This window comes from Equus quagga, chromosome 14 (genome assembly GCF_021613505.1).
Source record: "Equus quagga isolate Etosha38 chromosome 14, UCLA_HA_Equagga_1.0, whole genome shotgun sequence".
NCBI classification, from domain to species: Eukaryota; Metazoa; Chordata; class Mammalia; order Perissodactyla; family Equidae; genus Equus; species Equus quagga.
The window spans coordinates 6,770,387-6,797,041 of record NC_060280.1 but is presented as its reverse complement, the minus strand read 5'-3'; the positions used below and the strand labels follow the sequence as shown (position 1 = coordinate 6,797,041).

The 26,655-nt window shown below is 37.3% G+C and overlaps 1 protein-coding gene across 1 annotated transcript in view; it reads left to right on the top strand.

Moving 5' to 3' along the window:
- Nucleotides 1-26,655, top strand: part of LUZP2 (leucine zipper protein 2) — a 455,713-nt gene that overhangs the window by 209,088 nt on the left and 219,970 nt on the right. The window contains exons 3-5 of the mRNA XM_046638106.1: nucleotides 806-876; nucleotides 6,241-6,322; nucleotides 17,151-17,213. Coding sequence (XP_046494062.1) covers nucleotides 806-876; nucleotides 6,241-6,322; nucleotides 17,151-17,213 — 216 coding nt within the window. The remainder of the gene's footprint in view (nucleotides 1-805; nucleotides 877-6,240; nucleotides 6,323-17,150; nucleotides 17,214-26,655) is intronic.

The following is a 26,655-nucleotide window of genomic DNA, read 5'->3' as shown; positions in this document are numbered from 1 at the left end:
CCCTGTCACAGCTGCTCTTCCTACAGACAATATTATTGCCTCTCAGTTTCAACTTTTAATATCAAGAAAGACAGCTTACCCTGTTAAATAGTTTATTGAGTGAAAATAAGGAAGTCCTTGGGGAAAACTTACTGGGATAGATTCTCTAATGAGAAAAACTCAGTGGACTTTTCTGTTTTAATTCATGGGCGGCAAATGCTGAATTTGCCAGAGTAAATAAACACTGAAGACCGACGTGGCATATTCTTTTCTTAATGCCCTGTCTGGATAGACCAGTTCCAATTTTACATCCTCTAGTTTTTCTGTGTATTCTGTGTGTTACTCATCAATAATAAATAGACATGACCAAGCAGGTGCATGCTTTTTAGTTGCTTTGATCTGAATTGTGTTATTACTTAGATTATTCAGGGGGGCCTTTTAACTCCCCCTGTGTTTGTAGAAACGATGCCAGAGCTGGTTTAACTAACATGCCTGCAGAGAACACAGTAAAACTTCAAATGAAGAGCAGAAGACGTATTCTATACTCACTTATAAAGAGGCTGGGGTATTTGGAGAGCACTTTCTCCTCCATCAGACCTCTAAAGGCTGAGACTCAGCTCATTCTTTCACCCGCTGTGTAGCACATGCACTAGTTGGTGTTACAAACTCCTGTGTGCATCCTTAGAGTCCTGAGGACCATGATGGCTTTATTTACATTCTTACTCCAGGGCCTAAGTGCAATGACACCTGTGCCAAAGAGACAAAAGTAAAGTGAGCCTCAATTTATCACTTGAATAAGACTTCCTTTTCCCACTTTTCTTATCAGTCTTTGAAAAACGTTGAGAAATCTGCCCAAAGTGATGTTCAGATGCTTCTGGAAATAGGTCAGAAACAAAGGTAAGACTGCTTTCCTTTTATTTTCTCTGTTCTTTTTTTTCCCATAATGTCAAACTCTATTCAGGAACTTCACAGGAAGCAGTTCGTTCTAAATGCATTATTTTATTAGCTACACCCAAATGTGTGAGAATCTTGTTCAAGGGCAGATTCTTATACAGTAAACCTAGCGTGGGGCCAGGGAGTCTGCATTTCTAGCAAGTTGCCTGGTGATGGAGCTGCTGATGCTGCTGGTCTGTAGATCACAATTCCAGTGTTTAAGGATCTGCAGTATTCTCCTCCATTGTCTTAGTAAGAGGGACCCGAATAAGTCTGCCCATTATTAGTCAGGCTCAAAAACATTGACCTCACTGGACCATTTTGAATGGTATCAAAACTTGATCATGGTGATAATGGTGGGGGTGGTAAGGAATGGAGGAACCTTATTAACAATTTAAGTAGAATTAGTACAATGTTATTAGTATTGGCTTGTTTATTTTTGAAGGAAGTGCATTATGAGATAGATTTCTATGCAGTATAAAAAGCTATTTGATTTGAAATTGCTTCTCAAAGGAAAAAAGTATTTTAAGGTAGAAACAAGCTAGCATTTGTTGTACCTTTGCCAGAGGCTCTGCTAGATGCTTTATATATATTTTCTTGTTTCACCCTCATCACCTTATGAGGTAGATATTATCCCTGTTTAATAGAGAGGAAATTGTTGCTCAAAGTGCTGAAATGAGTTGCTGAGAGTTGTGTTAATTGGAATTTGTTCTGCGGAGTCTCACTCAATAGCCACCCCATGTCATGTTGGTTCACTAATCGCAAAGCCCAAAGCTGTTACAAAGTTTACACGTGTTGCTCTATGTAGTACCTTCTCACCATCTTGTATCTTCTCTGCTGTCCTTGGCTCTTGGACCCAGAAACCTCTCATTGACAAATTTGATTGAGTTTACGACTCGTTAAAAACATAATCGAGTGTTCTATATTGTCTTTTTGTTATTTAAATGAAGTCATTATCTCTTGACCATGAAATTCTTTACAAAGTCTAATATTAAAAAGAGCTTGTATAAAATATTGGTCTGAGCATGTTCCCAAAATTACATCAGTTTAAATGATTGTATGGGCTTGACATAAGCCACCTTTTAAAGTACCTATGCTCAATATCACACAAGTATTTGTGGTTCATTGAGTTAGTGTTGGACAATTGTCAGCAGCATTTTGAATAGAAATAACTAGTCAAAACAAACTGAGACATACTGCCCCTTATTACTTTTTGTACAAGATTCCCTGTTGGGAAAGGATAATAAACAAAAATACGAAAACAGAAATGACTTCTGCACGATGCATGTGCAGCACAGTGAGAGGGTGGTAGTGACAGAAGAGGACAGAGTGACTCAGGGAAGAGCAGAAAATAGAGCCGTATGCATGGACTGGGACCAGGGATAAAAACTCGTATGGGGTGGCTCAGTGTGGGCTTCAGCCTAAGCAATAGAGAACCCATCATTATCCACAATGTGGATAAGGAAAAGCCAACTCCTTTACTTTGCTGTTGTTTATATAACTTATCCATGGCTGTTCCTACGTGATGCACAAAATCCCCAGGCAAATCAGAAAAATCGTGGTTGGGTCTATTAAGAATCTCAGATCATCATCTACACATTTGGTATGGTATACAAATGACTGGATGAGGAGCAAGCCTTTCAATTAAGAGATTAAATGGAGCAGATGTTTTTGTACTGCCATTTCAAAGTTTTATCACAATTAGAAAATTTGTTTAAAATGCATAACTTGTATAATGTACAAAAGTAAAGTCAGAATGGAAAATTCAATAAATTCTAACAATTTCTGAAGAGGACATGACATTTGACATAATATTAGTTTCTGCTGCTTACTTAGAGATGTATAAAAATCATGGTTATCTGAATGTGAAGAAGGCTAAGTATGTCATTTCCAAAATGAACGATATTAATAAACAGTAAAAGAGAAAAAATATCATCTTGGAATATAAAAAATATTAACTGCACATTTAGAGGATGGTCTGAGTCTGAGAGCTTGTGATGTGTTGTAGATGCCATTTGGCTATCCATGTGGCTCCCAATAACCCCTTGTCTTCTGGGATACTTGCTACCTGACCCTTCCCTGGAGGAATGGTCCCTAAAAGTCATACTTTATTTATTTGACTCTGACACTACTGGCCACAGTTAATTGGCTCAGAGGTGGCCACCAAAACAAAACTGGATCAATTAGAGTTTCCTTCTTGGAATTGTAACCTAAGAGGCAACTGACCAGTCTCTCTGGGTAGCTGGAACCAGATTGTATGTAAGTAAACTCAGAGACAATAGGGTGGCCATAAACAACCAGTTGGAGGGAGCAGAGAGTGCCTTGCTGTCCAAGAGAGACAGAGACAGGAGTGTGTGTGTGTGTGTGTGTGTGTGTGTGTGCGTGTGTATGTTTTTATGTGAGAGAGACAGAGAAAGTTGTATTGACTCGGGAGCGTTACATTTTCAGAAATGTTTAGACAGCCTAGACAGTGTTCTCAGAAGAGTCCCCAGGTTGATGCAGAGACTTCTGAACCACACTGTGTGAGGAGCGAGAGTGTGTGACCGCATAGTAGAGACTCTGGGGAAAGGAGAATCCTTTGAAGTGCCTAAAAGGCTGTCTTGAGAAAAAAGGAATAAAACATTTTATTCCCTGTGGTGGTTGGTGGGTGGAGATTCCTAGAAGGCAATTTTGGACTCTGTGTACTAAAGGATTTTACAATATAGCATTCTTTGAAAATGAAAAAAATGCCTGGGATGGTGGCAAGTTCTCCATCTGTGATGTTATTACAATACAAGCTGGTAACCACTTGAAAAAAATGCCTTCCTGTAGAGTGATTTGGGTGAGCGTGTTTTTATATTTATAATTTGAGATGCAAGAGGTGTGAAATAGCTGACCTTTAAAATCCCTCGTAACCATGAAATTCTGTGCTAAAATCGCTTAACACCTGAACAACGTATCGCGTGTGTCACTGGAGCCATCAATGCTTCAGAATCAAAGCTTCAGTTCAGTACCAAATAGGGCCCTAGAGTAGCTAGCCATAGTCTGAGCGTGTCCACTTGGCAGAGAGGGTGGTACATAAGTGAGTCATCAATCAGCTCTCGTGGGAGCATGACTTAGCAAGTCTGTGAAAGACATTTGGGGCCACGTAAAGCACGAGAGCAATGAGAATGTGCAGAAATAAGCCTGGAAGGCAGAAGAGAAGATGGGGAGAGTCAGCAGATTCAAAATGCCCACTTTGCCATTCTGTCTGACAGCTTTCCTTGCCCTGGAAATGTCCAGAATTCTCTACCTTCTCCGATTATTAACAGCTTTTATGGTTTATTTTTGTTTTACTCCCTACATTGCCTATAGATGTCAGTAAGTGGGAATTTTTGACTATATATATGCTCATTTTAATTTTTATAAAACGTAATATTTTATAACCTAATTTAAAAACATATATATCATTTTTAAAAAGAAAAACTTTTAAAATCCAAAAATAATTAATTATTATAAGATTTTATTATAACTTTTTTCAGTTGGAAATATCATGTTTGACTGTATTTTCATTTAGCACTTGTGAAGATTTGAGTGTTAGCGATGACATGTAGGTCATTCCTTTCTCTCTGTCTCTCAGTAGAGGTAGAATAGTGACTCTGGGGTTTGGGCACATAGGCTCCAGAACACAATGCCACCACCTCTCTATGTGTCAGTTTTCTTTCTATTTTATGATATCAAAATTTGATGCAAAATTTATAAGAGTGGCTGGCATATTGTAAGCCTACAATGTATGTATATAGATAGTACTCTTATATTTTATTATACCACAAGTGCTCTTTGTGGAAAGCATCAGAAACAATAATCGAAGCCCAGATTTTAAGGGTCCATATATGAAGCAATTCTGATAAATGAAGCCTGTGTGAGGCAGTAACGGAAGCTGAAACTTGAAATCCACTTTAAGCAAAAGCATACTGTAAGCTTCACTCCAGCAAGCATAAATCACCAAAGAACCAAAGTGACTGTAATTATTTCATAACTTGTTCCGATTATGTTTTGCTTCAACAAAGTCCAAATTGATTCCAACAGTCATACAAAGTCTCATTGACATTCTTGAAGTGGAGGTGGAGACCTAAGCATTTCTAGAGTACAAAATCTGGAGGCACCCTTTGCATGAAGGAGCAGCTTGCAGTTGTGCAGGATGTAGTGGTCAAAGAATGAACGTAGGGACCCAAAGTGGGGCTCATGGTTGTGACAAAGATCTCATATTTATTAAGTGATTATTTTCCAGGCACTGTGCTAAGCATTTTGCCAAGCATTTTGCCTACATTGTATCATCTAAACCTCGCTACAAACCTATGAGGAAGTTGTGTCATTGTGCCCATTTTATAGATGAAGACAATGAGTCTGAGAGGGTGCTCTCTTAGCCTCTAGTCTCTCTATTGTGGTTACGCACCCAAGTTCCAGAGGTAGCCTTTTGGCACCAGATTTGTAATTTTAAATTAGTTTGGGTGCTGGTAAGACTAGAAAAGGCTTCTGTTTGGTTGTTGCTGCTGCTTTGAAGGAATTTATTAGTCCAGCCAGAACTGACACACACACTCACTCGCACACTAACCCTTATCTGATATCTGAACTTTTTGAAATGATAGCTTAGGTGATCAAATGAAGGCACAGAAAGCTAATATGATTTGTCATAAGTTAGTAAATCCTAAACCCTTGAGAGGGGTGCAGTTTTATGGAAATATTTATATTTTGAACAGGTGAGAGAGGTTCCATATATATTAGCGAGCTTGAGACACAATGCAGATATATATGCAGACGTGTATTTCTTTTCTTATCCCCAGTAAATGAGGCAGCCCTCAAGTTAGAAATAAGTCTCTTTTCTCACTTACAAAAAGTCTCAGGTCTTATAAAGCATATCTAAAGCACAATGCTTTAGGATTAATCAATTAGGAACGTCCAAAGGGAATGGTAATTTATCGTATCAGCAAGTCTATGGTGACTTTTTCTAAGCAGCGTGTTCACACCCTGGCATGCTGTCACTAGAATTAGCTTTTCAACTCTAATTATTATATTGATTTGATTAACACATTATGCAGCTCACAGATGATTGACACAGTAGGATTCTTATAAGACACAATAGCAAGGCGATTTCCTTTAAATACGGCTTGCTTTTAGTACTTGCACAGGAGAGAAAACCCTTCATTACCAGAATCCTGAGATATATTCTATAAGCTCAATTGTATCTCTATACAATTCTAGTTGCCTGTTTCCTCAATGTACATAGACAGCAAATCTTTTGTAATGTACATAGGAAATAATGGAATTATATCATGTCTCTCTTTTGCTTTCTATTTTCTACTAAACTAGAGAACAAATGAAGTCTCTCCAGGATGTCCTACAAATTCAACTTAAAGAGACAGCTGATAAAGCAGAAAAACAACAGGCTACTGTAAGTGTGTTTCTCTTTTGTATCCTTTGCTGTGGGGCTGGGAAATTGTTAAATTTTTTTCCAAAACCACTATGGAACAAATATACCATGAGAAAAGAAAATGAAAATGCAACAAAGAAAATGCAGTCACCAAGATCATAAAAATACTTGGCCAGCACTCATTCCAAGAAGATATTTTTGTTGTATTTGATTCTTAGGGGTCTTCTAATTCCCACCTTCATTTATGGATGAGGAACTGAGGATGCGAGTGTTGGTGTCAGGCCCCGCATCAATGGCCCTTGAATTATGGGGTGTAACTGACCTTGAACTACATTAAGCTATACAGATTCCTAAGCCACACCCCGCATCGACTGACTACAAATCTCTCTCTCAATGTGGGGCCACGCAGTTTGCTTATTTAATCAACTGCATAGGTGATTTTCATGCACCTCAAAGTTTAGGAGTCACACTTCTCTTCAGAGTTTCTCTCCCAAAATGACGTTCTCTTGACCCCACATTTCAGTTCCTACAGCTAATGTTCACCATAGGGGGAGGGTGGTGCTCTTGATGGCAGTGCTGGAAACTAGACTCCCACCTTCTTCCCCAGACCCACCTTATGCACCATTTGTGGGGACTGGACCTTTCTCTTGTTTCCAGAACCTGAATCTGTTCTAAAATATAGTATATTAATGGGCAATTTGAGGTACAGTAAGGCCAACAGATCAGGAAACAACTACCATGGAAAAGATAGTTTATTTCTCACAGTTCTCCAGACGGGTAGCATGCCATGTCACGGGAAGCACACAGGGAAGCTCCAGGTTGGTCACGATGCAGAGGGAGGTGGGGGAACTGGGGGCAAGAGCCTTTACTGAGGTTGCTGTGGGAAGGAATGGGGAAAGCAGGGTAAACCGGCTCAGGATTGGTCAGTTGGAATGACTTCAGCGGGCTCTGGGACATGGGATTGCCTCTAGTTGTCTGGTACCTGGCCCAGGGTAATTAGGACAAGTGTATAGTGGCTTGGAGTATGAGAACCAGTACAAGGGGTGACTGGGGTTGTGGGCTCTGTATTGGTTAGTTTATATCTGAAAGCATACCCCCAGGAGTAGGACTCTTTGGGGGGTTGGGTGGGGAGAGAACAGCAATGAGAGAGGCAAAAGATTAAGGTAGGTCGACTCAAGCTTAGTTTGGGTTGTCTAGAACAAGGCTTGTCTGCATATGTGTGTAAGGTAGACGTAAAGTATCAAACTGACAGAGCTAGAAATGTAGTTAATGCACGAGCTCCATCCAGGTCAGTTACCTGGGATCCCGGCCCCCCTAAGAACTGGCAGCCTGCCTTTCTTTGGCGAGGCTTCCTTGAGCAGCCTGGAGCAGGATGTGGAGTTTTGCTTCTGAGACTCAGCCCTGCCTGACACCTGGGACACCTGCTTTTTGGAGACAGCCTTTCTAATAATGACTAATGTTGACCTTCCTAGGGACAGAATTGTTTTTGTTAATAGATTTGCTGTTTCCTGCTCTGCCCATTTGTAAGGACAAGCGCATTGATTCTTCTCGGCTATGCCATGGCAACACTCACTGCTCACCTGCAACGTGTCCTAATGTCTGGCTCTCTGGACATGACACGTTACGTAGAAGAATAGACATATTCAGCACCAGCATATTGATCCTTCCGCTCCACATCTGACCCAGCCCACTGAGTGGCTCTAATTGCAACCCACCCCATTTCTGTCTTGATGTAGCACATTCAGTCTGGATTTCTTCATAGTCTAGTCACAAATTATGGCAGTTAGAGCAGAATAGAAGTGCTCACACATACTATTTTCTCAGCTCCTCTTAGTAAAATTATGCACTATTTTTTTTTTTTTTTTTACTGAAAATAAGTGACTCAGAGAAGGTAAGTTTCTTGTTTATATTTACACAGCTAATAATTGGTAGAGCCAAGGTGTGAATACATGATTATTCCAACATGTTAAACAAACTGTGTCTAAGGTCCAAAAAGAACAAAGTTATAACTTTTGAAAGAGCATAGCAAAAGTCAGAATATCCGAGTGTGGGAAACCTCATGGACAAAAGATGCACAGTTGGGAAGCGGAAGGAGGTGGGACTGGCCGAGTCACCTTTGTCTTGGTCTCAACATGCCTGAAGTGCTCACCATTTGATCTTGAGGGAGGGTTTCCGTCTCGCACCCCAAAGTGCTCTACTAGCCCAGAAACTCCCTGTGTGGATTCACAACCTAGCATGTGCTCCAGAATAAGAATACTCTTGTTTTAAATTCCTCCTGGGCCATCCACTAGCTCTGTGAAATTGAGCAAGCTCTTTAACGTCTGCAAGTTTCCTTATTTGCAGAATTTTGGGGATGATTCAAATTAAAATAATATATACAATTTCCCTGAAATCATGTCTGGCATGTAGTAAATAGTGAACACTAAACTAATGTCATTCTCCTTCCCTCTCTCCTTCCTTTTCCTTTTCTTTCTTTCCTTCTTTTTTTGAGGAAGATTGGCCCTGAGCTAACATCTGCCACCAATCCTCCTCTTTTTGCTGAGGAAGACTGGCCCTGAGCTCACATCCATGTCCATCTTCCTCTACTTTATATGTGGGACACCTGCCACAGAATGGCTTGCCAAGTGGTGCCATATCTGCACCCCGGATCCCAACCAGGGAACCCCAGGCAGCCAAAGTGGAACGTGCACACTTAACCGCTGCGCCACTGGGCCGGCCCTTCTCCTTCCTTTTTCAATTTCATCTCCATCACGTCTTAGCTGGGTGAATATAAGAAAGTTATTGTCTATCTCTAAGGCTCTTTTATGGTAAAAAGCTTGTTTGTGCTACTTATAAAACAGTTTATTTAGTGATTATACGAACTGATGCATGCAAAGTGTTGAGCAGACTGTGTAGTGACCTCAAAATTGTATGAAAGCCCTACAAGACTGCCCCTCCCCAATCAACTTTAGACACCAATCACAGGCCCAGGTTGTCACCTGTGCTTCAGACTGGCCAGCTATAAATTGGAGATTCCAATGACCCCCTCCTTGGATTTGATTAATTTGCTAGAGTGGCTCACAGAACTCAAATATTTTACTTACTGGTTTACAGGTTTATGATGAGAGGATATAACTCGGAAAAAGCCAGATGGAAGAGACGCATAGGGCAAGGTATGGGGAAAGGGTGTGGAGATTCCATGCTCTCTGGGCGTGCCACTCTCCCCAAATCTCCATGTATTCACGACCCAGAAGCTCTCTCTGAACCCTGTCCTTTTGGGTTTTTATGGAGGCTTCATTACTTAAGCATGATTGATTAAATCATTGGCCGTTGGAGATTGATTCAACCTCCAGCCCCGCTCTCCTTCTCAGAGGTCAGTGGGGTGGGGCTGAAAGTTCTAACCCTCTAATCACATGGTTGGTTCTCCTAGTAATCAGCCCCATCCTTAAGTGCCGTCCAAAAATGCTTAGGAAATTCTAAGGGTTATAGGAACTGTCAGTCAGGAACTGTGGTCCAACTATATATTATAACAAATCACTATGTCACAGTCAATTATCATCATCATCACTATTACTATTTTCTCTTTATAACCATTTAAACCCTTTGTTATCTATTAATATTGTAGTAAGAATTATCAGGAATAAGAGAAGAATGAACACCTGAAAAGAAGAAAGATTAAAGTAATATATCCCATTGTTCATAATTAAAGATGATTTATTTGCCCAACTCTACTTATATTGTTGTTAAAAATAGTTTTGTTATGAACTTTATGGATATCATGCTGTAAGTTGCCAATATCTGCTCTTAAAAGCTGACTTTGAATTGTTTGAGACTGACCTCAGGTTCCCGGAAAATTAGAAACTCTTTCTTTATTGGAATTAGACATTTTACCTATTAGTCATCAAGGTTAAACTCGGCTTCATTGTCTCTATTATTAACGACTAGATAATTGAAGTGACCTTTTTACCGTGGCTTGCATTTTCTTAACTGCAGACTGACTTTTCTTATTTTTATTTACTATTATTGTCAATTTTGGTTTTTAGTAATTATAAAATCATGTCTCTATATAATTATTATATCGTAGATAAAAATGTATATGTACATATATGGGTGTATTGGTGTGTGTGATTGTGTGAGTGTGCGTATGTGAAGCAACAGAGAGACAAAGACAGAGAGATGGGGGGAAGAGGGAAACAAAATATATTTCAGTACAGGATCCTCCTTTATTCATTATATATTTTAGAAAATTAAAATATATAAAAAGAAAAGTTGACATATAATGTGTGTAACCTTTTCATTAGAAATGGAGTTCTTGGGGCCGGCCCCATAGCCGAGTGATTAAGTTTGCGTGCTCCACTCCTGCGGCCCAGGGTTTCGCCATTTCGGATCCTGGGCGTGGACATGGCACTGCTCATCAGGCCATGCTGAGGCGGCTTCCCACATAGCACAGCCACAAGCACTCACAACTAGAATCTACAACTATGTACTGGGCAGCTTTGGGGAGAAGAATAAAAAGAAAAAATAAAGATTGGCAACAATTGTTAGCTCAGGTGCAAATCTTAAAAAAAAAAAGGAAATGGAGTTCTTGGTATAACTAGGTGATGGGAAGTAATACCAGAAAGTATACCCCATTCCTCTCTTGAAGTTAACAGGTGTATACACTCATTCCTCCATCTGATGAGAAAGTTAGAAAATGTATGCATTACTATAGCCACAGCTCCCTATAGAGACCAAAATTTCCAAATGACCAATGTCAAAGGGAGTCCTACTGCAGCTAGCCCAAGGTGTGAATGAGAAGGCAACGTCTTTGGTCTTTGCCTCAAGGAGATACAAAAGGAGATGGGAGAATGGAGAATGAAGAATAGAAGAGAGTAAATTTCAGCCAGCTTTAAAATCAGAAGCCTTGCTTTTCCAGTGGGAGCCTCACCTGATGCTGTTGTAGGCGCCATAAGAGAATTATCCACTTGTGACATGCTGGGACAAGAGGCTGATAAAAGCTTGACATCGTCTATGATAAGAACACTCCAGACTTTTATTCATTCCCCAAGGAAGTGAACATCAGAATTAAGAAATATACTGTTCCGCCTTACTTCTTACACAGATGAGTGCCCATGCTTTCCGCTAATATTGGACAACTGAATGAGAAATTACTGAAACCCTTCACAGAGCAGAGGGCTCATCTCTTGAGTTTCCTGCCTTCTACAGGCAAATGTATTTTTCCTCTTAGGAAACATGGAACCAAAAAGAAAAAAACAGGAAACATGATTGGGGTGGTGACAGAGCAATTAAAGGGGCATTTAGTAAATAAGCAATAACTTCTTATGAATTTCCTATATCTTAACTTTGAAGAAATTATTATAAAAACAAAATTAGAATGAATAACTGTGAAACCCATGCACAGAAAAACTTGACCTTCTAGATGGAAATAAAAAAGAAGGAAAAAAATTGAAATAAATAGATTATCCAACGGAAAGAAAAAAGTAGGCAAAAAGATTAATGATGGTAAAAGTTTCAATGTACTAGAAATTATAATAACTTAAAATGGGTTAAATAGAGTAATAAAATTTTTAAAAGACACAGAATAACTAAAATTAGGAGAATAGGACAACATGTGCAAATATGCTAATTTTAAAAAGTGAAAAGACCGCATACTTAAAATAAGCAAAATAGGAAAATATATGTAAAACAACTTAAAAGAAAGAAATAATTGACAGCAATATTAATGCCTGGCAAGTGGAATTTAAGGCACAAATATGAGATAAAGCATTGTATACTAGCAAAATAAACTAAAATGAGAGATTATAGCTATAACTATCATAAACATATATGCCCTTAACAATGCAGCTTCAACATCCATCAATCTACAAGTGATAGGAGAAATAGATAGGCAAGTGCATTGAAGATGGTAAAAATACAATTAATAGTTATAAACTATTAGATATATAGAAAAGTCTCCAACAAAGTGTCTATATTCTTTTTGAGCATACATATAAAATTTATAGAAATTTTATAGAAATAAAATATGTATAATACATAAATGAAGTTCTATAAGTTTGAAAATATTAATAACATATATAGTATACTATTCAGTCCTATTGTAATAAAATTAAAAATAAATTCTTATAAATAGCTAAACAATTCCTTATATTTGAAAAATATACATAACATTTTCTAATAACCCTTTGGTTAATAAGAAACAATAAAATAAATTAAGAAATACTTGGTACTTAACAATAAAGAAAACACTGCACGCCAATATAATAGAGGGAAATTTATAGCTTTAAACTCATTTTTCAGGAAAGATGAAAGATTAGCAACATAAATTCAAGAAGTTAGTTGAAAAGTAAAACATCAAGGCCAATGTAATAAGGAAAGAGAGAATTATAAAGACTGGTGAGGAAAATGAAAAAAGATATATTTAAGTCCTTTGAAAAGATTATGATAGACTTTGGAAAGATTGAATAAGAATAAAAGAAAAGCTCTAAATTTTAAAATATTGAATGAGAAAGGGCAACTAGCCATATTCAAAATAGACATTGAAAGAAACAAAAGTGTTATAAGCAACTGTTCATTGATAAAGTTGAAATTATATGTGTAAATTCTTAGATGAATAAATAAAAAATGCCAAAATTTCTGTAAGAAGACATTTACTACTTGAATAAACTAAAACAGCTGGAATCTTATTGTGCTAAAAGACCCTCTTTCCCAAAAATTACAGAGCCAGAAGCTTTTAATGGTGATTTCCACCTATTTTTCAAAGATCAGTTAATTCTTAACATAGGCAAATATTTTCTGTAAAATAGAAAAAGAGCAAATACTCTCATTTTATGAGCATGTGCATTTATGATTCCAAAGTCAATTAATGACAATATGCATAAATAAACTAATAGACATTTTCACTAATTAATGTAGATGTAAAATTCCTATATAAATAAATTCAAGATTATATTAAAATGTGTTCTAGGTTTTGAATTGAATGATTGATATGTTCTAATTCAGAATCCAGAAAGAGATGACAGCAACCTCAACAAACATGAGAAGAACATATGTTTATTAAAGCTGTGATTATTTTATTTTTTAAATGTGCATCTGGTGGAATCCAGGAGAAACAGATTTCATATCACTGGGAATCACCTCTTCCAAATTTTGGTAGACTCAAACAGAATGTTTTGTGCTTTTTCTCCCTATTAGAAGATTCAAGGTTAACTAAAGATTACATTAATATATATTTTTAAAAATTTTTGTAGTTGTAAATAATTCTGTAATGATTTTCTCTTCTAGGAAGACTATAGTTGGTATAATTGAAGGTTGGATAAGAAAGCAAGACTAAGATAATTGTAATTGCTCGCTCTCAATAGAGGGAAAACATTGGATTTAATTCTGCAAATATTGTGCTATTTTAGATTTAAGAGCAGATAATTTTATGTGCTGCCCTTGATTACATATCTAATTACTATGCCTTTTTCCATAAAAATAACAGATTGTGTATTTTACGCAAAAGATGTTGCAAATACCCACGTCGTTTGCTAAGTCCCCATTAAAATGCTGTGAAGGGCCAGCCTGGTGGTGCAGGAGTTAAATTCCCACTTTCCGCTTCAGCGGCCTGGGGTTCGCCATTCGGATCCCGGGTGCAGACATGGCACCGCTTGGCAAGGCACGCTGTGGTAGGCATCCCACATATAAAGTACAGGAAGATGGACACGGGTGTTAGCTCAGGGCCGGCCTTCCTCAGCAAAAAGAGGAGAATTGGCTGCAGATGTTAGCTCAGGGCTAATCTTCCTCAAAAAAGAAAAACGCTGTGAAACTTAAAAGTGCTGTTACTTTTAAATCACAAAGATATAAAAGAAGATAAACTTCTGAAAAATTAAATTGAAAAAGCATTAAATCTGTCTTGATCGAATTCTGTTTGAAAATAAACTTTTTATGAATATGTGAACATTTTTTATTCCTAAGCAAATAATGGACTGGCAAATCTTTCAACTGTGTGTTCCTCTTGAAAAACCTAACAGACAGCAAGGAAGAATGAGCTCTCAGGTGCAACCAGAGTAATTAAAGATATTAATGCTCATTGGATGCATTTCACTACCCTTGTTAGTTTTTATGGCTTAACTTGCCCTAAGTGAGACATAATTAGTCTAAAGACGAGAATTAGCTTCAAGCTTTGACTCTCATTAAAAGTAAAGAATTGCTATGTTCTTCCATTCTGTATTCAAAGTAAATAAATGGTATTTTCTGTCTCTGAGAATTATTTCATAACTATCTGCTAGAAATGCTTATTTTTCCAGGGATGTTAAAACCTGCTGGGATTTTAGACCAATGGTTTCAAATACTAATGCTTCTTGAATATTCTGATATATTTAGGTCCTGAATACTTGAGTATTGCATTCTCAAGTTTCTCTGTCCTTGTTTAAAAATTAAATAATTATATTCTTGACATTGCAATATATTTTCTTTCACTCAATTAAGGTTAGTTGTTAATTATGGATAACGTATACTGGATAGTATCAAAATGTGAGGATTTGTGGGCAAATGGTATCAGTGAAAGAGCAGGTTACTAATATCAGCAAGATGGCTTTAAGTAGTTCAAGACTTGAAGACAAATCTGGAACATATCAGAATTTTCCTATGCTCATAGGTGCTTGGGTAGAGGTAGTAGAAGCCCCGGCAGTTGGTTTTTCTTTATTTTAATGCAAGGCCCTGACTTAAGCTTTGATTGTGTGGGGAGGCATCCCCTTCAAAGATGGCGACCTCAAATAACACATTACCAGCCGCAGAACTAGATAAAGAGCCAGGCCAAGCCTCTCCTCGACCACATGCTCCTTTGTTTTAGAGATCCTGGTTGATTTCCATAACTGACTGTTTGGCTACTTGTTTTTTCTCTTCTCATACTTTAAATTCCTGCTCTTATGTCTTAAATTTACCAATAATGAGTGAGCCTGAGAAACTCTAGCCCCCCCACACCTTGTCCCCAGTAACAGCAGAATCCCAGGTCTGCACTCTCTCTCTCTCACTCTTTCTCTCTCTGTGACCTCACGGTGTGGCCCCAAGTGTGCCATGTAATTTGCAGGACTTGTAAGTAATAAACCTTTTTTTGCAAAGTTTCATGATGGTCATTGCTGATGATGTCTTGCAGCCATAGTAAGAACCAGAAGGCCAGTCTAGCCACAACATTGGTTATGTGACTCATGTTTTTGGGTTGCTGTCAGTATCTTCATAGGTCAAACTTACCTTGAAAGTGTTTATGGCCAAAACAATGGACATGGTAGTTCTCAGGCTTCTGCTTCTGTTTTATATGTGGTTTGACCATCAAAAATTGTTTGGTTTAGGTTTCCACTACCATTTGAGAGAATGAAAATACAGGGACACCTACACAGCCAGAAAACAAAAGGAGTTAACGTGTTATAAAGCCTCGCGCAAAACTCAATAAGTATAAATGTACAAAAATACGCACAAGACTAACACACATCAACTTCAGGAGAGTGGTTGCCTCTGGGGAGAGGGAAGGAAGAAAGATTAGATGTAACATTTTCTTTACAAAGTCTGAGGACAATTGGACAAAATATTTATATATGTTTATGTTATACTTCTTGTTCTTTAGTTTATGTTTGAAACGTTTCAGAATTAATTTTTTTTAATCTGTATATATGGTGAAAATTGACTTGACTCCTAAACTTGACTTCTGTTGACTCAATCGATCTCAAGATAATCCACATCACTGGTCTCTTCTGGATCCTTCCAGGGATCCTCTAAGACTTTGTTGTCCAGTATATAACTACTAGATACTTGAGGCTACTGAGCATTGTGAAATGGCTAGTCCAAACTGAGATGTGCGAGAAGTGTAAAACACGCAGTGGGTCTTAAAGATATATTTCAAAAGATAATGTCAGTTATATTATTAATAATGCATTACTGAGCTAACATCTGTGCCCATCTTCTTCTGCTTTATCTGGGACTCCTGCCACAGCATGGCTTGATAAGTGGTGCATAGGTCTGTGCCCAGGATCTGAACCTACAAACCCCCAGATGCCGAAGTGGAGTGCATGAACTTAACTGCTACGCTCCTGGACCGGCCCCTCAAAATGATATTGTGAATATATTGAATTAAATAAATATATTAGTAAAATTAACTTCACTCACGTCCTTTTACTTTTTTTTAAAATTTAACTACCAGAAAATTGAAAATTGGAGAAAGTAAATTTTTCATCCACCATGATACAGTTAGCTTTTATCATAGTGAACCCCCAGTGACTATAAATTCTCAAATCTAAACAACTGCGCTATAATGACTTTTTTCGAAGTACTCAGGCAAATAAAGATGCTGCCTTTATGCAAATACAGTTCAAATAACTGGCCTGGGGTTAAAGATCCCAACAATATCATACTCAGAAGGAAACATCATTGTTTCTTTGGTACAGTTTTGATAACATTCCATGCTTTTGAAGTCAAGAATATCACTAGGTACTTGCTTTCAAACCTGGCCACAGGTCAAAATTACTTGGAGAGTGTTTTATGAATAGAGATTCCTAGGCCCAATCTGAGAATCTAGTTTTATTTTTTTGCAGTCATATTTTTTTTATTGAGGTTTAGACAGGTAAGAGAATCACAGTCATAATGTGCATGGTCTCTCAATTTATAAAGAAAGAAACTTTTATTACTTGAGAAAAGGGTATTTTTAAATAATCAGTGGATATATGTATGAATTGGGCAATGAAGGTTTGGTTAACGAAAATTTTAGTCCTTCGTTCTTTTTCAATATTTATTTTTAAAGAGAGATTCATTTTATTATACTTCAAAAATCACAAAAATAAATTTATAAAAGCCATAGAAATAAATTTGAAATATGTTTACATAATGTTCTATTCATTTTCAGATAAATTTTTTGAAGACTGAAATGGAAAGAAAGAGCAAAATGATCCGAGATCTCCAGAATGAGGTAAGACTTATATTTTAGGCAAATTTTATATAAATCAAAGAATATGCACAAATCCACCTACAGATTTGCAACAAGTTTTGGAGTAGCGATCACATGCAAACTTGGCCCTCAGTTATGTGTTAATGGAGAGGAACTGTAAGGTTAAGAATTTCGAAGAGTAGATAATCCCTACTTTTGTATATGTTTGATAATGTCATTAGTTTACACCTTCCAGTTCATTTTCCCTTCTAATTATACTTTTCTTGGACTAATAGTAAAAATTAATTTTCATTTCATAAATGTATCTGTCTACCAAATGACAGCACAGGTGATAAAGGTGAAGGCTAGACAGAATTGACTTCATGCCAGGAAGAGCCAATCTAGAGTGAAAATTTGTTGAGGATAATCTTAGAACGCTGTACAATTTGAGCATAAATAAACTGGAACCACTTTCATTATAGCCTTTAAAATGCGAAGGCTCTACAAAATACTATATGTTTTTTTTTCTCTTTTGATTCTTTGTCTATCTTGTCATAAAATTACTTTATTTTCTAAAATTTTGCCATCACATTTCTATTTCTACATCTTTATTAACTTTTTTCTTGAACACAATTAGTTAATTAGGACTGTTAAAGCATGACTGATTAGAAACACCTTCCTTGCTCAATCCCACTAACTATGGCTTATTTTGAATCCCAAATCACTCTCTAGCTTTACTAGTCTATCTTTCTGTCCTTCCTTCCTTCCTTTTACTTTTTGAAATATTTAAACAGATGAGCAACCTTATTCCTAAATGGTTTCCACCTTGATATCAAGGTTAAAAACTAGGCTTTACAAATGCCCGGGTGTCAGATTCTGCATCGGTACTCTGATTATGGCGTTACAATGTTTTATCAGTCTTGTGAAGAACCTATAGGAGAAAGGACAGCAAGAAAACTTTTAAGTGGCTTTCTGATGATTCTATTCTATTTTCATTTCTTTCTAACGATTTTCTCTTCTGAGTCTTCTTAAGAAAGTGTGATGGGCTGGGCTTGATAATGTTTTTCCTGAGACCTAAATCTTCTTGGATTTCCTGTTTATGGTGGAAAATGTCAGCAGACCAGAATGCTGGGTGTATTGGATAATTTCCTGTTGGCTGGGGCTCAGTGAGGGTCAGTGAGAGGGCGAGGTTACTCAAGTCAGAACTTCTCCTGGATCGTTTATGACAAGGGGAGTGTTTAAAACAAGATTAAAGTCAATATTAAAATAGGAAAGAAGGTACATTTGGGCGCAAGCACACACACACAACAACATGAACCCAGTTGTGTGATAATGAGAGGATTATGGGTTAATTTATATCTCTATGTAAGTATTATCTTAACTTATAATCTTAGATAATTTTTAAAAACCTTGAATTCAACTAAAGAGGAAGCTCTTTCAAAATCAAACTATAAATTAGTCATAACAAGTACATATGAGGACTAACAAATTATTTTATTTATTTCCAGGGGATGCTTTTATAGTGTAATATAATTTCCTTAGTATATAGGCTAGAATAATTCTAAAAGAAATGCACCTCTACAGAAATATTGTCTGCTAAATGTAAGTTTTGTAATTAAATTTGCTGCTACCCACTTTTATGACATTGAAAAGCTGCAAGATGAAAATTGATAACCAGAAAAGTTTTCAACTTCTCTAGCAAAACCTAATGGTGAATGCATATCATCAGCTGAGTGTTTTTTAATTTGACTCCTTTTTATGACTTCCTCGAATTTTTAGGCTTGTCATTTTGACAAGTGACCGGCATGTAGAGGTTGAACAGAATAATTGACCCATACTCTGTACAGTGCAACTATATGGCACTGCCTGGAAGATTTTTGTTCAGGAGTAAGAACAAAGCAGGTAAAATGATTGAACAAAGTATGAGGAGATGAGGGAGACAATATGGGTATAAACAGGTTTCTAGGAGAAGCTTGAAGTCCCCTGAGTCCTTGTGAGTGAGGTTATTGGAGAAGTCCCAGTAGAAGAAGGGATCTTTGAAAAGTTATTGAAGAATGATCAGCACTTTTTTCATATATGAAGGCAAACATCTTAAAAGGCACTTTTATATTAAAACCTGAAGGTTTAGTTTTTGAGATTTAGGATATCCATGGGAGGGGGAAAAATAATCAGACATTTATTAAGAGAACGCTGTGGAAGGCAGAAAGCTTTTTGATTTTTCCATCCAGGTAGGCACACTGGGCACAGGCTGCCTGGGAGCCGTGACTCCAAGATTGTGTTCACAACTGGGAATGAACATTAGAGAATATAGAGAGCAATGTGAGGGTGCAAGAGGAAAGGAATAGTGAGGGTTTTACAAAGGAAGTGGAGAGTGGGACTGAAAGAATGTGAGCTATGAATTAGAGCATTTCTGGTTCCTCTATTTCACCTGTCTCTGTGTGTGACTCTGTCTTCACATGGGCATCCATGTTACCTGTGTCTTGGATTGTTTTTACTCACAGATGTTCCACTGAGATTTAGGCAGGCTTCAAGTTTCAGGTCTTGGCTTTCTGCTTTTCTGCTTATATTATATTTCATGGAATATTCAAGTCAAATCTGTTTCACGACAATGTGTATTTTTTTTGTACCAAATCACCATCTTCACAATTAGTAAATGGTGGAATGATGTCAGTAAAATTTTAAAATTGTGTTTGTTTATACACAATTTTTCTTAATATGTTAAGGTTTGAAGCATTCAGGGGAAAGCCTCGTCAAATTTTAGAGAAATCTTTATCAATACAAGGACGTAAGAAAATATACAAAGGGACCTCCCTTTAGTGCATGTAGTAGTGGTTTAGTGCTTTGAAAACATTCGGGAAAATGATTTCCAGCACACCAAGATATCTGGCTAGGCTGTAAGTATAGAAACTCTGTTAAGACTTGCCCCTGCATTCAAATAAGAGATCAGTGAAAAATATGCATCAAATTTTAATTTTGATGATAATGTACTCTATCAGAAGTTGGTTCCCTTCAGGATATACATCCAGAGGAAGAAACAGTAAATCCTAAGTGTAAAGCTGCAAAGGATTGACTATAATTTTTGGAATAAATGCCAAAACATATTAAATTGTGGTTGTACTTTTAAAAAAATTTTTTGAGGTCATAATAGTTTATAACATTGTGAAATTTCAGTTGTACATTATTTGTCAGTGACCATATAAACATGCCCCTTTACCCAATGACCACCCCTCAACCCCCTTCCCCTCTGGTGACCACTAATCTGTTCTCTTTATCCATGTGTTAGTTTATCTTCCACATATGAGTGAAATCAAGCAATATTTGTCTTTGTCTGGCTTATTTTGCTTAACATCATACCCTCAAGGTTTATCCATGTTGTTGCAAATCAGACAATTTTGTCTTTTTTATGGCTGAGTAATATTCCATTGTGTGTGTGTGTATATATGTATATATATACCACATCTTCTTTATCCATTCATCAGTTGTTGGGCACTTGGATTGATTTTGTGGTTATGTTTTTATTAGTATTGTTTTATTTTGTTAATATTATGAATACAAAGTTACGCAGTAAGTAGTCTTTCCCAATCATATTTTTTTCCCACATATCTTGTATTTTTAGCATACAAATACGCAGAATGTGAGATTTCTCACAATGCAAACATTGGTTTATGGTAGCTATATCTCCAATTTTCTAGTAACTTACTAATCTGTCTCTAGATCTGAGGTCTCTTATGTAATCTATCTTTGTGCATTCAATTATTTGTGAGACTCTGCCACAGCACTGCTGGTGAGTGGAGTAGGTCTGCACCCGGGATCTGAACCCACAAACCTAGCTGCAGAATTTAATGACTCGGCCACGGAGCTGGCCCCTGTGTTTTGTTTTATTGCTGTTCTTATAAGTGCCTGGGAGGAAAATCTTGCCACAGGTCAAGTCAATGGCCAATCTGTGGATTTCTAGATAGTTCCAAATAGCCATTGACACATAACCAGACATATGTGCGATCGAACATGGGATTTTAGGGTCAGTGTGCCAGTTGCTGTTCTTAGCTATGACAAAAAGAATCCTCTAATAAAGAGAAAAGGATTTATCAAGCCATATAGAAATCTCACAGAATTGTTAGGAAAACTGAATATACAGCTTGTGGGCTGAGCTTTAGGAACAACTCCACAAACGGAGCTGGTTCTCTTAAGACAAGGTTACCTGTGCTGAGATCAGGAAGCTGCCAGCCAGCCTGGTGCCCCATTGCTGCAGACTCTGGTAGCACATGGCCCTAGCCCTGTGCAGAAGACAAGGGATAACATCCAGCCTGTTGGCTCAAGTAACTCATTTCTGTACAGACATAGTGCCGGGTCAGGTCTGATTAGCAGAGCCTGTCAGCTCTGCCCTGGAGCTACAATGAATTTGGGGGTAGAGGGGTTTGTTTTATTTCTAATTTGTTTGCTTTAATTATTCCTTGAAAATTTGGCTTTAACACCATGAAAAACTTTCACATTGTGGAAACAGTGTTCCAAAATTTGTTAGCCTGTGTATTAACTTTTCTTAATAGAGTCTTAGAGTCCATGGGCACCAGCTTTAGCACATGGTAGGCCATCACTGAAGGGTTTTGGGTAGTTGAGAAACCATGCCGAAAGTACCACTGGTGGAGCCTTCAGTTGTGCACATGTGTGTGTGTGACAATATCTTGTGTATATACATGGCATCTTCCCTATCCTTACTGTGAGATTTTAGCTTTGCTTTTGTATGAATTACTTCCTCAAGTGGATGCTGACTCTTTGAAGTTAGAATCCTATCTACCCTAAAATATTATAATTCCTATTTTTCACAAAAAAACAAGGCCAGACTCTGTGTACACTGAGAATAAATTCAGACCACACTTAAGTCTGTCCTTAACACCAATGAGTTAAATGAAATGAATAAACATTGGATGCGATGTCCAATTTTGGAGACTGAAGGTGATTTCTCTAATTTGCTATTCGTCATAGCAGGGATGCTTAGAGACCCTGCAAGATGTAAAGATTGGTATCAGGGAATCTCTGACCATCCTGAAACCATAAGATGGCAGAAAAAAAAAGTATAGGTGCAAACGTGTATTTTTCAAAGGAGAGGGTCTAGATTCTCAGAGGGGTCCGCCACTAAAAAGAAAATAAAGAAAGGTCAATAGCCACTGATCTGGAGAAAACTCTAGTAAATTTCAAGAAGAAAACCCATTTTGGTGCAACTCTTGTGGCCGTAAGTCTCTCTAAAATAAATTATTCCATCTTCTTGCCTCAGTGAACACCCTCGGGTGAAGATGATGGGTTATTTCATAATGTGATAGAGTGCTTCAGGGTCGTTACTCTGAAAATGGATGCTCATGGCTGCCTGCAAATGAGCAGGCGTAAGAATTTAAGTCAAGTGTATACCGAGTCCAGGACATGCCTGAGATGTTTTCAAATAATTCCATTACAACCTTTTACTTTATTCCTGCTGATTTGCCTTTATTTATTTATCTTTTTTGTGAGGAAGATTGTCACTGAGCTAACATCTGTGCCAATCTTCCTCTGTTTTATGTGTGATGCCACCACAGAGTGGCTTGATGAATGGTGCTAGGTCCGCTCCTGGGATGTGAACCTTGGGCCACCCAAGCAGAGCGTGAGAACTTAACCAATACACCACGAGGCTGGCCCCAATTTGCCTTTTTCAAGTGATGATTTCTGAGAAATTTTCATCAACTGGTTATTCTGGTTAATTGTATATCCAGTATGTAAAGTTTACGGTAATGCATCTGTCGTAGGTCCTAGGGCCACTGCAATAAAGTACCACAAGCTGGGTGGCCTAAAAGAAGAGAAATTTACTCTCTCACAGTTCTGAAGCCTAAAGAGCCACAGGGCCATGCTCCCTCTACAGGTTCTGGGAATAATCCTTCCTTGCCTTTTTCAGGTTTCTGGTGCCTCCTGGCAATCCTTGACATTCTTAGGCTTGTCAAGAATCCCTGCTTCTGTCTTCACATGGCCTTCTCTATGTGTCTTTCTCTCTCTGTGTTTTCTCCTCCTCTTATACAGACACCAGTTCATGAATTTAGGGCCCACCCTAACCAGTGTAACCTGGTTTTAACTTACTTACTTGTTCAAAGACCCTATTTCCACACAAGGTCACATTCAGAGGCTCTAGGCAGACAAGAATTTTGGGATGTTACTATTCAAACCACTCCACCGCCTGTGGCATTGAGTATTTTCCAGGTAAACAACATAGACTTTTTTTTTTTTTTAAACAGGCAAGGAGGGAACATTTTGTTAGATATAAGTCTGTCTATGGAAGTACTCTAATATTGCTTATTTGGACGGATATATAAAATTTATTTATCTACATATTCATTTCGAGAATAAACATGTTACTCAGTTACCAATATTGTCCCAATGTTGTGCTAGAGTCCTGAGGGATATAAATATTATTAAATTTCAGTTGTGAAAAACAATCTCTTATCATGAGGAATGTAAAGAAAAGAATATAATGTTATACAGCAGGTAACATATTTTGCTATACAATATACAATGATACATAATAATTTAAAAAGTTGCACAAAATAACTGCAATAAAAAACAGATTGAAATAAGCCTTTTACAACAAAATCTTATAGGGTGGCAGATGAGGTCAATCGTCCACCCAGGTGTGGTGAGCCCTGAGTGCTTTATTGAAGGGGTGGCTTTTGGAAGGAATGAAAGGATTAGAATTTATGGCTGTTCTTTCTCAACCAAGAAAGCAGACAAAAAGAGATTGATTCTCAAAAGTTCCCTTGTAGGTGGAAAGATTGTTAGTTATTTATTGGTAAGAAGAAAGCAGTTAATTTTGGTGATTGTACTGAATCCAATTTCAGGCCAGCTTACTTGCAAAGCATGTGGTTTTAGTTCCCAAATCAGTGCTGTAGGTATGTGTTATCAGGAGGCTTTGGGGCGGCCAATCTGATTGATAGAGCCAAAGCTTAATACCCAGAAAAATAGATCTGAAAAGTTCCACCCTCAGCTGTAACTACATCAGTGAACTCTCTGCTTTGCAAGGACACAGAATTTTTACTCACCACTTCAGAAGCCAGAACTGCTGTTTTACGGGAGATTACGATCTACCTTACATTTCATTTTATTTGCTGTTGCAATCAATTAATTCCCCCAAATTCAAATTTCCTGCTTCAGAATGTTGGCTAGATGGCTACACTGCGTGAAGTTTTAAGAATGATTCTCAGGTGAAATTGTGTGACTTGTATGCTCACGGCTGCAACTGGGTCACTGTTTCTGTTCTCTGATAGAGGAATATCCAGTGTTCTCTGCTTTCAAGTAAAGGGGAAACTTTGATTTCTTAATTTCATGTCTTTTGTAAACATTGTTTTATACGTTTATAGAGTATTATTAATTTAGTAAATGAGGAAACAATGTATGTAAGCCATTTAGCACATATTTATCACTTAACAAATGGAAACTATCATCATAATTATTATTGTCATTGGATTCTAAGATAAAATTAGTTCAATAAGCAATGCTATGTACAAATAGATCTTTGCTTAGGAAATGGTTTTAAACAAACAAACAAATAAAAACCCCATATTTCACTTAAATAAAAATACCAAAGTAAGACAGCACTGTTTCTCACTTACTTCTAGATGGGCTCATTCCATCTCTTAAAGTCTCTCTCCACGTGGCAGAGAAGACTAAGAACCATGTGGTTAAGCTCCTACAAGCTTAGAAACAATAGCCAAATGAGACAATCTTTTCAGATTGCTCAGCAGAAAAATCCCAGGGAAGATCCTGAATTGTTCGCATCCTGGAGCCAATCTGCATGGCCAGGGGAATGGGACACTTTCTTTTGCCCAGAATGAGTCACATTTCTATTCTTTTGTTAGACGGTCTAAACCCTACTCAAAATAGAAATGGATTTCTCACAGAAAAGAAAGATTCATTGCAAAAGAGTGACTTGATATTGGATTCATAAAACAAAATGCATCCCCAAAAACCATCAAACACTTCTGTCAGTCCCTGTCATCCTCACTTATTTCCCTACTATCCCTCCCATCAGAGCAGATAAGGGATATTGTAATCATTTCAGGTCCCAAGTCATGCATCATGCATTTGCATCTCCATATTTTTGTTAACAGTGTTCCCTTGGAAATAATTCCACCCTCAATCCAAACATATTGAGGCTCTTCACTCTCCTCATTTTAGATTTACTTGCTACATTCAAATTCTCAATAAAAATGGCACTAGGGAATCTTTAGTCATATAACACTAGCTAACTGATCATCTCCATCTCTGTGCCCGGGAGGAAATGGAAGAACTGCTTGGTTTTCAATCCTTAGAGATCCACTTTTCTATTGTATTTGCTTCTCAGCCCCTCCTTCACTCCACTATGCCCTCCTTTGTGCATCATGGATCTACCACTGTTATTGGAATCTCTGTGCTTATCCAGCTTTCACATCCCAACTGGAAGTGGGTTTCATCCCCTCCCTGACACCATACATCTTAGGTCATCTTTACTCAAGAACATAAACTAGATATGGGAGGGTAAAGGAGTTACCACTAGGTTAGAGATGTGAGAAAAGGAAATTCACAGAGGGAATCCTTTTGAGCAAGTTTGAGAACATGGAATGAGTGCTGCTTACATGATGGACAAGGAGAAGAAACAAATCCAAATAGTTTATTAATGACTTACAAAATTATAAAGACACATAGAATATCCCAGTTCATCCGTAATGAAAATCCATAACACAAGTTTGTAGGGTTTGTAGTTTTATTTTAAGAATTACAAAATGGTGTAGCTCAGTTGGTGAGAGTTTTTAAAAGTCAAAAAGTTAATTTGTATTCTTTAAACACAATGGGGTCAGGTTATTTACTTTCTTAATTATTTGACTACATAAATATTGATTTTATAGTGTTTACTCCTTGGGGGAAAATTGGCATGATAAGTTACTATTTTTTGAACTCACCTTTACTTAGTTTCATTCTAGAAATTTATAGTGTGTCCAAAATAGATAATTGATCCAATGACAAAACAGCAAAATTTTGTACTATACCCAAGTCAAAATTATAAGGTCACAATTTAAGACAATTTATGACCTTATTCAAAATCCATGAGTAATAAAAAAAAAACTCTGACACCTTATCTTGTTTATTTTCTTTATAGTAGCTTGAAGTTATATTACATAATTCATTAATTTACTTGTTCATTTTCACTCTTTTCCACTTTTTGTTATTGTGGTTAAAAAAATAATATGTGCTGGGAATGCAAAATGGTACAGCCACTTTGGAAGACAGTTTGGTGGATTCTTATAAAATTAAACATATGATCCAGCAATCATCCTCGTTGGATTTACCCAAAGGAGTTGAAAACTTATGTCCACATAAAAGCTTGCACACGGATGTTTATATCAGCTTTATTCATAATTGCCAAACCTGGAAGCAACCTTCCTTCAGCAGCTTAATGGATAAATAAACTATGATAATCCAGACAATGAAATATTAT